The sequence below is a fragment of the Chiloscyllium plagiosum genome, chromosome 22 (genome assembly GCF_004010195.1).
Source record: "Chiloscyllium plagiosum isolate BGI_BamShark_2017 chromosome 22, ASM401019v2, whole genome shotgun sequence".
In the NCBI taxonomy this organism is placed as follows: Eukaryota; Metazoa; Chordata; class Chondrichthyes; order Orectolobiformes; family Hemiscylliidae; genus Chiloscyllium; species Chiloscyllium plagiosum.
In genome coordinates this window covers 28,661,124-28,675,471 of record NC_057731.1, presented here as the reverse complement: position 1 = coordinate 28,675,471, position 14,348 = coordinate 28,661,124, and the positions used below count along the sequence as shown (strand labels likewise).

The 14,348-nt window shown below is 38.4% G+C and overlaps 2 protein-coding genes across 5 annotated transcripts in view; one reads left to right on the top strand and one right to left on the bottom strand.

The window, feature by feature from the left end:
* The window catches only part of nkx1.2la (NK1 transcription factor related 2-like,a), a 17,510-nt gene extending 3,242 nt beyond the window's left edge, over positions 1 to 14,268 (bottom strand). The window contains exons 1-3 of one of the 2 annotated variants that reach the window (XM_043712650.1): positions 14,239 to 14,268; positions 9,847 to 10,157; positions 3,267 to 5,267 (exon numbers count right to left, since the gene is read on the bottom strand). In XM_043712650.1, coding sequence (XP_043568585.1) covers positions 4,645 to 5,267; positions 9,847 to 10,087 — 864 coding nt within the window. In that variant the 5' untranslated portion in view covers positions 10,088 to 10,157; positions 14,239 to 14,268 and the 3' untranslated portion in view covers positions 3,267 to 4,644. Of the gene's footprint in view, positions 1 to 3,266; positions 5,268 to 9,846; positions 10,421 to 14,238 lie in introns of those variants that run through there. The other variant, XM_043712651.1, reaches the window with a different exon arrangement.
* Positions 1 to 14,348, top strand: part of LOC122561158 (phospholysine phosphohistidine inorganic pyrophosphate phosphatase) — a 194,819-nt gene that overhangs the window by 18,125 nt on the left and 162,346 nt on the right. Inside the window, exon 1 of one of the 3 annotated variants that reach the window (XM_043712653.1) lies at positions 13,153 to 13,369. The exons of 1 other annotated variant lie outside the window; for it this stretch is intronic. The gene's annotated coding sequence lies outside the window, so the exon portion shown is untranslated. Of the gene's footprint in view, positions 1 to 13,152; positions 13,370 to 14,348 lie in introns of those variants that run through there. One more of the 3 variants, XM_043712652.1, reaches the window with a different exon arrangement.

Genomic DNA, 14,348 nt, shown 5'->3' with positions numbered 1-14,348 from the left:
GCTAAGATAAAAGGTAGGGAGGAGGGGCTTGGGGGAGGGGCGTTGGGAATGCGATAGGTGGAAGGAGGTTAAGGTGAGGGTGATAGGCCGGAGAGGGGGTGGGGGCGGGGAGGTCGGGCCGCCCCCACCCCCTCTCCAGCCCATCACCCTCACCTTAACCTCCTTCCAGCTGTCGCATTCCCCAAGTCCGTCCTCCCTACCTTTTATCTTAGCCTGCTTGGCACACCTTCCTCATTCCTGAAGAAGGGCTTATACCCGGAACATCGATTCTCCTGCTCCTTGGATGCTGCCTGACCTGCTGCGCTTTTCCAGCAACACATTTTTCAGCTCTGTTCACTAAAACTGTCAAAAGACCATGTGCCACAAAAGTGCCAGACAATGGTCATCACCAATGTGGAGACATACAATTATCTCCTCTTCACATTCACAGTCATTACCATTGCTGAATGTCCCATAATCCACATCCTGGCCCAAAAATACTGCAATTCCAAAAGCAGTTAAGTGGATAGAAATTCTGTGAGAAGAACTCATCTTATGAAGCAAAGATATTCAAAGAGAATTTTGAAGCTCGAGAAACATGTGGTAAAATGGAGGGTAAACAAAAGAACACTGAAGGCAATAGCAAGATGATTGAGATCTGCTACTTATAACGTAGCAACAGAAATGTGAAGTAGAACAGAATCATAAGAACCACACAAACAGGATAAAATATGGATTTGAAAGAATACCAAAACTCACATTCTACTTTAAAATATTGATCCAATTAAGATATTTTCCAGTTCAACTGTTTCCATTTAAATTACAATAACCCTCCAAAAATACATGACTATCGCTTGTTATAAAATGAAAGACAAACTTTTTTAAAATTTCTGTTTGATAATGCTGGGGAAATGCTGCATGGTGAAAAATGATCTAGATTAGATTTTCATTCAGAACTCTGAATGTGAGTACAATCTTGGTTTGTCCAATGCGGAAATCAAATGTGTTGTAAAGCACCAGATTTTCTATGATAAACACCAGGCCTAACTACCAAAGCATGTTGTGATATTCTATTTGCAAGCCTCACTGTTCGACCACAAAAAAGTTGCTTGGTATATCCTGGTGCATTCTGGATGTTTTAATTCAAACTTAGCTATGATTGGAGGGAATATACAGAGAGTGGCAGTGGTGAGTTCTGGGAGTTCTAGTCTAGAAGACTGCCATACCTAAAGTGACAGTCTTAGAGTTGACAAGTGTGATCCGCTGAAAGCTCAATGTGAACAAAAAATGATTGCAACTTTCAGTAATGTACCATAACCCATGCATTAGGTCTAATTATTTCACTGGGATCTGTAGAATGAATCATTGTTTAAAAGATTTCAATCACAGTGAAGCTACCATTAAGCATAAGTTTAATTATTCAGTTATGAACTCATTTTTTATATAGTGAGGTACTAATTTAGAAATTGATATTCATTCATTGAATGAAAAATGATGCAAGTTAAAAGAAATTTCAAAGTTTATTTTTGCGGTTTGAATCACCTTGACATGTTTTGTGATGTGAAAGGGACAATATAAATACAAATTTTTATTGCTTTCAACACTCATGGATACTTTCTGCTGTTTCAATTCTGTTCATTGGTAGCCATCTATTTATTTTACCTTGTTCTCTATTGGTAGTTCTCATATCCATTTACCGTCAGGTGGTGCAAGGTTTTTCAGATGGTACAATTTCCTGTGGTGCAACCCAAAGAGTTAGCTCCACTGCCAATTAGCACTTCAGGACATCAGTTGTCTGGAGATGGAATGCCCAACAGTAGCCAAGCCTGGGAATGCAAGTAGTCCCCTGATTAAAGAAATTACAGGGGTTTTCACGGTGGAGAGGGGATGTGAAGCCTGGGTCCTGGGGAAAGGTGGTAGTGGAAAGAGTGTTGATGGAGAAATAAAGGAGGGAGCATGCACAAAGGAGAGAGCAACAGACATGGAGAGAAGGCCTTTGAAGGGAGACACCACCCACTTGCAAGCAGGTGACCTGCTGGACTTACCCATGCTGCTGAAATTGTCCACCAGTTTCAGTATTGATTTAGGACAGGAAACAGCCATTTAAGATCCTCCATTGTGGCAGCGAGGATGGGCTAATTTCAGTCTCACATAACAACATGCACTCACCTCCATCCCTGCCCACCACCAATACCCACTCTCCCCCCACCCCCACCCCCCACACACACACACAACTGCGAAAGTGCAGGCAATTCAGGGACAGATGGAAGTCAACAGGGAGGACAACACAATGTTTATGGACACTTCCACCTCCTGCAACTGAGCCAGAAGGCGATGTTAGAATTTTGCCCGTGGCTGAAAAGTACTGGAGACTATTTGTCAAATGAACTGGCCTAGTGTTGTAAATATTTATCCTCAGTCAACATCACCAGTAACAGATTAACTGGTTATTCATCCCATTACTGCACTTGGGACTTTGATCTGCACAACTTGGTTGTCAGGTTTTCTTACCAGACAAGAGTGACAGTATTTCCAAAGTAATAATTGTTTCAGGGTGCTTGAGGATGCGAAAGTTGCAAAGATCAATTTCTGATTCTCTGTGTAGTATCTTTTAAGCCTGCTTTCAACACATCTAATCATATTGAGGCTATCACCATTGTTCCAAGATTTAAGCAATTGTGATGGACGTTTTGCAAGTGTGACATTGTAATATGCATTGGACAATTTTCCAATGCACCATAAGTGGACGCAAGGCTTGTAATTGTATTTGTAGCTAACTTTAGAAAATTATATTCTGCAAGGCCCATTTAAGTAACACAAGCATTCTGATTTCAGCCTATCATAAATTTATGATGTTATAGTGTGGTATATGGAAACTGTTTAAATATTGCTTCTGTTCAAATATGAACATGTATAAAACTGCATTCTTCCCAAAGATTTGGATCATGTAAAGATTGTTTTTTAGTCCTCAATATTGTTTTCAATTTGTGCCTGAAATGTGTTAATTAAGCACTTACACTAGTTTGCATTCATTTCCAATGGTTTCATAATTTATTTTAATGGATAATTTAAATAAGGATACAGTGGTGCAGTCAGAAAGTTGCTGTTCTTTTCTAAACTTTATTCTTGTATGTTAATATTTTATTTAAATAATTTACAGCATACACATAAACATGGACCATATGTTTGAAAAGCGTGTGAAATTTAATACACATACACTCTCTCAAAGCCAGAAGCCATGGAACCAAAGCTATTGTAGATATTGGATTTTGCCAGATTACATGTTAGTTATTTGGGCCATGGGCAGTTTAGGTGGATTCTGGGTTAGATGGGGTTAAGGGTCACTTGAAATACAGTTATACATTAATGTTAGGGACAAAGCACACAATAAAATGCAGCATCTAGCTGAATTGTCCAGGTATGTTATTTTTAATTCAGTCATGCTGGAAAAATAGATTAGCATATTAGAAAGAGAGTCTAATTCTTGGGGTTTAGACAGTTGGTTTGGAGAGACTGTATATGTACCAGAAAACTGAAATTAAATAATGGTAAAACCTACCTGAAAAATTCAGTAACAATAATTTTGCAAAGTTCATGGTTTGCCAAGTTTTAGCCATTTTATCTTGTGGATTATCACAAAGCTTATCTGAATTGTAATGTCAGCTTAAATAATCAACAAATATTTAACTAAAGTGAAAGATCAATAATGGAGTGGGGAATGAGAAGCACTGGGGATCAAGAATTTGGAATCCAAATATCCATAACTACGAGAATTCTGCAAATAAGTTTGCTAATGTCTGGACAAAAATTCCAAATCTTTTTGTTCACCTATAATGGATTGAAGACAGATTTTTTTTTTCATGGTGCTCTGAAGACTGCTGTTACATTATATTCAAATATACGTTTTAATCTAATCCGAGTGACTTCTCATCATTTTTTGGTCAGCTAAAGTCTACATAATTTTCTTATTGGGTTCAGACAACGTCCATGCAAAAACAACCTTGCAGAATGTCCATAAACATCTCTATGTTTCAGTAATTCATCTTTTTAAAAATCATATACTGTATTAAACCTCTAAGGAATTTGCAATGAGTTCTCATTCAATTTGAGAACAAGACAGTCAGCATAGGTTCCTGTAATTTCTGCTGTTAGCACTGGTCCCAAGAAACTGAAATAACTTACTATGCGTAACAGTATGTATCTACAAGGTGGAGTTTAACTACTTCAAGTAGTTCGTGCCCTTTTCAGTAGCTAACAACACAAATAAATTCTTAGCTTTGTAATTATAGAATTAGAATCTTAAACAGATAATGTTCCACAAGAATATATCAGACGTTATGGTCTGTGTGGACCTGACCCTGATGGATTTATTCATTCTCCCTTTGAGAGAACAGTAGTATTTGTCTAATACCTCCTCTGAGACTTTCATAATTGTCACTGTAAAACAATTGAATCAGACTGACTGTTGAAGACAGATTCTGAGCTGTTCACTATTACAACCAATTGGTCCCTTAGAAGTGGTGATGTTGCTGCTTACAATACCATTGAATCATTAAAAAGAAGCACACGAGGTGTTATAGAAAAATGGCAGCCTAAGGAAAAAGCTGGTTGTCAGTCTACTGCACAACAGTTCTTATTATTTGAAAGAAATAAATGGCACCGTTTTCACAAATGTGGAGCATAAAAGGGTGTTAGGTAGGCAGAACTCAGGAAAGGAGACATCAACCCTGCTGCAGATGATATTAAAGGGACTGGGGTTGCTGCCTGGCAAATGACGTTTCCTGCAGCATAAGTCTGAAAAGTTGGGAAGTTGAGAACACTTGGTCCCGGAGGGCTTGGGCTGACTCGAGACAGGCTAGTAGATCCAGGCTGCATAGTGGTGTCTGCCCCAGGGTTCTGTTTTTTCCACTTGGTGCGTCTGTTTTGAAACCAAATTTTTACCTGTGTTTCTGTAAGGCTGAGGGCCAGGGCAAGATTGAGACGCTCACAAACCGATAGGTATCGAGTTGAACGGAATTTATTCTCCAAAGCCACTAGTTGCTCATAAGTGAAGGCAGTTCTAGCTCGTCTTGGTTTGGCACAGCCTGGTTCAACACGACGGCGTTTTTGTCTTGTTGCGGTATGTTCAGCTCTGGTTTCCAATTCAGTAGAGGCAGTATGGTCTTTGTCAAATTCAGCTTGCGTTGAAATTTTATTGTCTTTAAATGATTGAAAGTTTCCACAAGTTTCCGGAGACTTTTTTGATGTATTAGCATTGGAATGTGTATCTTGCTCCCAATCACTTCCATCTGCAAAGAAGCATTTAAAATATTTTTTGAAATGCCTAACATTGCAATCTTTAACTCCCTTTTTCCATATCTGCGTTAAATGTGTGTGAATATACAATAATTGGTCATTGCTATTCTCAAGTTTAAACATAGTCTAAGAAAATAAATAGGAGCCATTTGGCCCTTGAGCTTGCTCTATCATTCAGTAAGATTGTAATTAATCTTCTGATTACAAGAATACCTAATCTCTCTATGCCACATCATTCTGCAGTTTCTCTACACTTAAATAATATTTTGTTTTTATATTGTTCCTATTAAAATGACAAACCTTATACTTCCCATGTCTACTACATCTGCTAAATGTTTGTCCATTCACAGAGCTCAGCTGCACCAGACACTACAAGTCAAACTGGACTTGTTTGACATCAGTTCCAGTGGATAATAAATCTGCTGCCACTTTTAAAAAAAAACAGGTGCTTATTTCTTAATAATTTCCTCTAACATATATGCAAACTTCCATATACATTGCTTTAGACAAATTAAGATATACTTGAAATTGCATCACCAAAAGGATGTGTGTTAGGTGACATACAGAAAAAGAATTGTTAGTATTTCAGCCATTTGATTAGAACTGAAAAGCTACAGAGATCTAAGGCAAAATAGAGAGCAGCAAAAGAGAGATTGACATGATACAGTTGGATGATGGGTGTCCCAGAATATTTGCAGATGAGCCTTAATGATTGAGTGAGTATGGTACAAGACAGACGAGAATGGCATATCATGACAGTTGATTTCTTGGTAGGAGTGGCTACAAACAGTAGTTTATTCTCATATTCTATGTTTTTTTTTGTTTAGTCGTCCTTTCTTAAATTTTCCCAGTCTTCAGGCCTATCACTATTTTTGCAGTATGCCTTTCCTTTCAATTTGATGCTATCCTTAACTTCCAGCATTAAGAAATGGTCTGCCCTTTCTTTAAAATTGAATATATCATTTTTAGGATATCTTGTTAAATATCTCCTTAAATGCCTGGCATTTCTCACCAATCCCTTCACATCATTGTAATTATCTATATTTAAGTTTAAGACTCTAGTTTTAGACTCATATTTCTCACCTCCAAATTGAATGCCATATTCATCATGGTATGGTCATTTCTCTTGAGGATACTTTACCATGAGATCTTTTAATAATTCAATCTTATTACATTTCATCAATTGTAAAATAATGTTCTTCAGTTGATTCCTTGGCATTTGGTTAAAAGAAATTGTAATGAATAGACTTTATGACTCATTCTCAAAGCCACATTTGCTGATTTGATGTACCCAAGTTATATGAAGATTGAAATCACTCGTGATTGTAGTTTTCTTACAGAGCCCCATGATTTCCTAAATGTCAGCTTATAAATGGTTCCCTTGGTATTTTGTTTCCACCCAATCATTCTATATTGCTGTCTTCCAAGTTGTATTACTGTATGAATCACGATTTAGAGATGCCGGTGTTGGACTGGGTGTACAAAGTTAAAAATCACACAACACCAGGTTATAGTCCAACAGGTTTAATTGGAAGCACACTAGCTTTCGGAGCGACGCTCCTTCATCAGGTGATAGTGGAGGGAAGGGTTTTGTGATTTACACATGAAAGAAGTGAAACTATCACTGTATTCTAACAGATGAAAGGCTTAACAGACAATCAATTCTTCAATGTATAATTTCAGTTACATCACACTGCAAATTTTTGCTATAAATTCTGTGTTACGATCGAGCCCTCCACTATCACCTGATGAAGGAGCGTCGCTCCGAAAGCTAGTGTGCTTCCAATTAAACCTGTTGGACTATAACCTGGTGTTGTGTGATTTTTAACTTTGTATGAATTACATCCTTGATTAACAGAGCTACACCATCTGCTTTTCCTTTTCTGCCCATCTTTCTGAAATATCTAATAGCCTGGAATATTCAGTTCCCAGCCTTTGTCACCTTGGAACTGCTTTCTAATTCTGTCACACAAAGTTCTGTTTAGCTATACCTATCATAGCAAGACATTCCACAGGGAAGAAAGATTAAATTGGGTTCAAAAACAGGAGTAGGAATAAATGTAGAAATTAAAAGGTGTAAATGAGGGACGATGTCATTGTGCCAGACAGAGACATAAATATGAGAAGAAAGCAAACGTGTAAGAACTTGAGACATAAAGTCAAAATTAGCCAGCGATTCCGTGGTTTACATCAATAATTATAAAAGTGTGTACAGAAACGTGCTAACATAATTGCAAAAGTGGTGACCAATCGTGAAGGACTGTTGAAAATGTCAAACAGTAAAAACGTAACTTCCATTCCTTTATTGTCACTTGCAGCAATGTGTCTTGTATACGTTCAGCTCTTTGCACACAAGCCCGGCAGCCAGTTACCATAACAAATATTTTTAAAGCTCATATCACTACACTAACCCATTTGTTTCCTTGAGCAAGACATGAAATTAGTTGTAATTTCACTCCTTGTTGTAACATTCATTGTTGCACACGCAGAGTCGAGAGTATTTAACAGTTGCTAATCAAAGATTAAACCATCTACAGAAATCTAGGTCTATCGTGGCGGAAAAAAAGAACGTTGTTCTATTTCTCCCATCTCGTCAAATCCTTATCCATATTTTCTCCACGCTAACTTTATTTCTTTATTGTACTCGGTTCGATTAGATCACTGTCGTTTAATCTTATGCCAATAATCATTAATAGTTGTGTAAATAGATGTCTGAACCTATTGTCTTCCCCCATATCATCCGCTCAATCATTGGTCGCTTAGTTACCTTAGCTATTTTGCTGGCTTTCTTACGGTCTTGGAAATGATAATAACCTTGAGACCGTGGCCCAGTGGAAAATGTTGACCCATTTGTGTCGATTGAAATGCAATACAGGAGGAATGAAATCAACAGATCCTACCAAATACTGAATTATTACCAACTGGCAATAAATAATATGAAAACATGGAGATATAAACTAGCTAGCCTATGTTTCTTGTGTTAACACCCTAGCCTTCTCCCTGAGTTCTTTTGTAATATTTTAACGTTATTTCTCACAAATCAATAACAATTAGAAACTAAAGTAAACTTTAAAAAGCCTGCTTCATACACAGTTTAAAATCGCCCCAACTGTGTGAGTGTTCTGTATCCGTAGTTCATTTTGGGAAATGTGAGTTAGTATTTGTCCAGAAACTTGTTGACCTGGCGGGTTGTGCGAGAGAAAGATGACCAGGACGACATTCTTTTTTAAAAACACGGTTAGAAATCGTGCAAATCTGTGGCTGGTGTTGTTCCGGTCATTTCTCTATCTTGTGCTGTAAAATCTAGAAGAGGTACCGTACTTGAGTAACGGTGCACGGCACTTCTTGAACATCATCTTGGAATGCAAGAGCCCCCATTCCCTAAGGCGCAACATATTTTATTGTCATTGTAACAATTGCATAGGGTTTTATTCGACTCGTCGCTTCTAGTAGATGACGGGTTTCTGACTTTTGTTTGGGAGGAATATTAGGACCGTCCTGATTGGGAGGAAGCTGCGATATAGTTAAAAGGCAGGTGGAAACGTTATGACAGGATCCACGAAAAAAAAGTGTCCAATCTACACCAGCCACGATGTGCAATTAGAGTTCCAGATTTTAACAGATCGATAATGCCATCTATTAAAGGTAAGTTTTAATCGAAAAATATTTGGACCTTCGATCTGCTTCAGACTCGCGTTTTCACGGCTATACCTGCAAGCTGTTGGAAGGAGATATGCACAAGTCAGTAATAGGATATCGATCATCTGAGCAGCGGCATCCTCCATGGGACGATTTAAACAATTACCCAGACTCTCTCCCAGTGCCAATCACACCTAGCAAAGAGCTGTTATTGAACAACTGTAATTGTTTTTTCAAGATATAACACGTAGTGTATGTCATATTTATCATTTCTGTGGATTTCGCGATAAAGAACATAAGAAGCGGAACAGCAAATTAAAATGGACTAAATATGGGATGTCGTGGAAGTGATCACAGCAAAATAATCTTCAATGAAACAAAGTACTTGTTTCTCATTTCAGCACTTGTCTTCCAAAAGTGGATGTGATGGTGCGCACATCAAACTGCAGGTGCACTTGGCGCAGTCTTAACCAAGTCTCCCGGTCTGAAAGCAAAACTGAGCCGAAAGCTAATTTATCTGGTTCAAACACTAAGCAATTTCAGTTACTACAAAAAGTCACGCTCTGGAAAGTAAACAAAAAGCATGGAGTTAGACCAGTGTCAGGAAACAAATACTCCTCCATCCTTCTGCAGATGCTTCTGCAACCAACTCCTTGTCAGTTTCACAAATTCATAACATCCGCTCGATTTGAAAACATGGGGTTAGAAAATAAATGGACGACTAATTCAAATAACAACACTTTTCGTGAGGAAGTCCAGACAAAATAAGCAAGAAAAAAGAGCTGCGTAATTTCTTGATTAAAGTCAAAAGCCTGTAGGAGGCCTAGCGACAGATCAGTGTCACTTTGGTGCAGTCAATGTACAGAGTTATTGATGTTTTGTAATTAAAGTATCGCAACGCTGATTAAGATGAGAACGTGTAATATTACTCACCAGAATCAGTGCCGATTTGGTTGCTGTTCTTTTCAGCACTTAGTTTTGCACCTGTCCCCTTCCAATTCTGTTCTCCACTGCAGGGCACCGGCAATTCACTGCTTTCATTTGGTCCATTCTGTTGCAGCTCAAACGGCTGGGATCTGCCTGTGAATTTTTGAGGATCGAGTATATCTATGATGGAGAAGGAAATCTTGTGGGTAGGAGCCATCTCTTCCCCAGTGTCCGGGGACTCGAACATCGCCCTCTTGCCCTTTAGACACTGTCCAGCGGGCTACAGCTTGCTCCGCAGATCAGACAAGACGGCGATTCTGTCACAAATTGAGCGGGAATGCACACAAAAATTCACTTTGGAGTTAAGATTGCCTTGTAAGACAACACCGGCCACTTCACACCTGACACTGAAACTTAGTGAATGCTTTAGCAAGGGTCAATGAACGGTGGATATCAGTTCTGTCCGTTTTAAAAAGAAATTGCGATGTCTCTACATATATAAGTAAGCACTGCTCCAGTGCTGGTTTTGTCGGGCTCCTTTTCTAGTTTGAGGCTGGTCTGTTCAACGTCTGGCTACAGTGACAGAGACTAATAATAACAGTGCACGTGGTATAGAGCCCAGCAGCAGATCAGCTATTAACACTACAGAGGCCTTTGGATATGCATGGGCAGGTTCGCCACGTGTGATTGCAATAATAGTTTAGCTGAACATCAAAGGGATCTCTACTGACATCACAATATATAGAAACCAAAGGTTTCTTTTGTTTGAGAATACTTAATTTCAATTAACTGCTGCAATAAATGAAGAATCATTTAACAGAAAATGCTTCCTACAGCTTTTTTAAATGTTAATTCTGCCTACTGTATCAACACATTTGAGTGGATATTCAGTACAGAATATTCTTCAACGAGTTACCTTTTTATTTATAAATAAGGTATTCAAGTTTAAGTAACACGTATGAAATCCTTAGCGTATCGGCATTTGGTCATTTTCATTTGCAATCGCAATTTTAAATCAAATTTTAAAAATGCATATCAAATAATTGGATTCAATTGTTTTACTAACTGCAACCCTGCTGTTAACTATTTCCCAATCTCGGATTCCATTTGACCTTGCGCTGCATGATGTAAAGATGTGCTGAGGACTGAGGTGCAATATTTGCAATTCTATATCTTCCTCTTCCTTTGCAGAAAGTTCATGTTTAGACATCGAACACTACTTTGTGAAAAGTTAGTTTTCAGCTCCTGACACAGCCGAGGAATTCCAGGTGCACTGTAGAAACTACCCTTTAGGTAAAATCGGATTATTTACACAGTGCTTCAACATTTTAAAGTTGGAATGGGATAAACATGAAACAACCGCTCACATAAAAGGCACCAAATTGACTCTATTTTTCAATAAACTGTTCTTTTCTCACTGGCAAAACCTCAAAAGCAAAACGTAATGTCGTTCCCTTCACTTTCATTAAAGGAGGGCATTTTCGAAATAGCCAGCAGAACCATACTTTAATTTACTTTAATTCGATCACTTTTTCCTCCATTGTTATTGAAATTACGCGAATTTACTTTGGATTAACCTGTTGTGGATAGCGTTTTGAACATCGAGGAAAATGCTCTAAAATCCATTCGATTCAGTCCATCTGGGACTTCTTGCAAATCAGCGGAACAATTCCTGTTGCACTTTAACCGTCCATCCGGCACTGCAATTATACCCCATTGTCCGCTCTAATTACATGGATCTTTTAAAAACATTATGTAGATCAATTCATTTGCATCTGTTAATACTTTTAGAGGCGTTCCCAGACTGTGGAAATGCAGAGAGCGGGAGGATATATCTCATGTCAATGTTATAGTCATCCTGCACCCAGCTGGCAATGCAAATAAAGCTTGAACACATCGCCACACCCACTTCGGACTAACTTCTCAGAAGCCTGATTTTTTTTTTGCAATTTAACTAGTACACTGACTCTTTAAAAAAGTATGCATTTTTTTCCTTCCCCTGGTATTTAATATGTTGCAATAAACCGAATGCATATCAGTCATATCAAAGAGAACATTCCTAGCCTTTACTGTCTGCGATCTTTGGGCTCCTAGGTGTTTTAAAAATCTTGTGGTTAAATCTGTGATGAAGAGACAGCAGCGCTAAATTAACTCAAAAACTGATACCGAACTATTACATCGTCACCTTCTGAGGACAGTAACAAAGTTCCGGCAGACATTTTTAAAATGATAATTATCTGATATTTATTTGTTTAAATATTGCAGTGACATTTAAGCATTTTTTTCATGGGATTTGGAAAAGGATCGGGGCTGTGGTTGTTCTTGCAGCTGAACCCAATGTTGGTACTCATACAAAAACAGAAGTTGCTGGAGAAACTCAGCAGGTCAGGCAGTATCTTCTCCGGCAATTTCTGTTTTTGTTTCAGATTCCCAGCATCCGCAGTTTTCTATTTTACTTCTAATACAGGCGCTGGGATGTCTTAAAAGACCTGGGATCTTTCGCTTTGGTGCAGCACCAGGAAACTAACTTCAATAAGTGAAGCTCATACCAAGCCATATTCAAGGCGTTAAGGCATCAATGAAATGTAATTTCTTGATAGTTAAATTGCGCAATATACAGATTCAAAAATAGCATACTAGTCAATAATGATGTGGTGGCCGAGTGACTTTTTTAAATTCCATCTGCTACTGTAACCAGTTTGCAAGTAGCTTCCACAACGCATTACCTTAGAAATGATGTTAACAGCAAAAGGCTCGCTCGTCTACCTTCCTTGATAGCTGAAAATGTGTTGCTGGAAAAGCGCAGCAGGTCAGGCAGCATCCAAGGAACAGGAGAATCGACGTTTCCTGAAGAAGGGCTTATGCCCGAAACGTCGATTCTGCTGTTCCTTGGATGCTGCCTGACCTGCTGCGCATTTTCAGCTCTGATCTCCAGCATCTGCAATTCTCACTTTCTCCTATCTTCCTTTATATACTGTTTCTATGTCTTGTGCTCAGAAGTCTATTACACAACGGCCTGAGGTGTCCCACATGGCTGGTTGTTATATTCGGTAAATGTTATAATTGAAAGCAGTGTTGTCAATTTTGTCACTTTTCATAAGTGTATTTCAAGTTTTTAAGTATATATTAACACTTTTTAAAAAAAATCTTGCATGGGATGTGGGTGTCATTCGCAATTGTTTTAACTGGCTTTGGGTTTGAATAATGCTAGAGCCGTTTCAGTCAGCATTTAAGAGTAAACCACATTTCTTGAGGGTCTGGAGTCACGTGCAGGTCAGACCAGATAAGAATGTCAGATTTCCGGTTGTTTTTTTCATACCACAGACATCATTTGACGAACATTTCATTCTAGGTTTTACTGAATTCAAATCTCACAATCCAGCATGCTTCGAACCCTTGTCCACCAAAATGTTGGCTTGGATGTGTCCAGTGCCAAAACTAATTTGCTACCATCTCCTCCCTCAGCTGTAAGTGCATAATCTACCGCTGGCTCAAGGAAAATACGCCGTGAATATTCACTGCACGGCATGTAAGTTTCTGTTGTACCTCCTATTTCAGAACTCCAACCAGAACTGTAGTTTTTAAAAAACTTTGTTATTTTGCCTAGTAATCGGAAATATGGAAGTATTGTGTCTTTTCCGGAGAATTAGAATGGATTCATTGAAGACTGGACACTAAAAATCATTGGAACCGACTTGTCATAGGGACTGTATATTTTCCTCGTGATGCTGTTATTGAGTATCGCCCAAAACCAACTCCAAACGTTCATAATGTCTTTACTATCTGTTTTAGAACAGCTCGTGTTTTTTGGTTACTGACCAGAATACTTATGGTCTGCTGCAACAATCCTATTACAGACCTCAAATGGTTAATTTTAAAAGTTATTTTCTACAGAGTTGTTGTGAAATGTCCTGCCTTTTGGCAGTTTTAAGTGGCTCTGCCAGGGCAACAGATTAGAATTCAATGTGAGTGCTGTCTTTAAATTGCTTTGACGCCAGGTGGGATTCAGACCTGACCTGTCCTGATGGCAGCTGATGGCTTGAAACAAGCTGGAATCAATATTCACAGCGGGTGTCCTCTGCTGATAAGACTGTCCAAGACAATGTTCACTATCAAAGTAGACAGCTGAGATATTACACTATTAGTGATGTTGTTTTAAATAACTTGCTCAATCTCTTATTCTGGTTAATGAGTTTTACAGTATAGATACTATCAGCAAGAAGATAGAACCATTGCCAACCGGCAATATCTAAAACACTGTTGGAAATTATATTCAGATTTTCAAAGAAATGGTTGAGAGAGAAAATACAAAGCAAATATAGCGGTAATACACAAGAACAAGCTATAGCCTTTATCGGCTGTATGGGTTGGCCATTGAAAGGAAAAATCTTTACTTACTGTATAGATAGGTAAGAAACGTTATCTAGGTAATTACCATCAAGGGTGATTAATTACTTATTCATTGATAAATTAATTAAATCCTGTCCTCTTCTGTCTGGACAGACGTT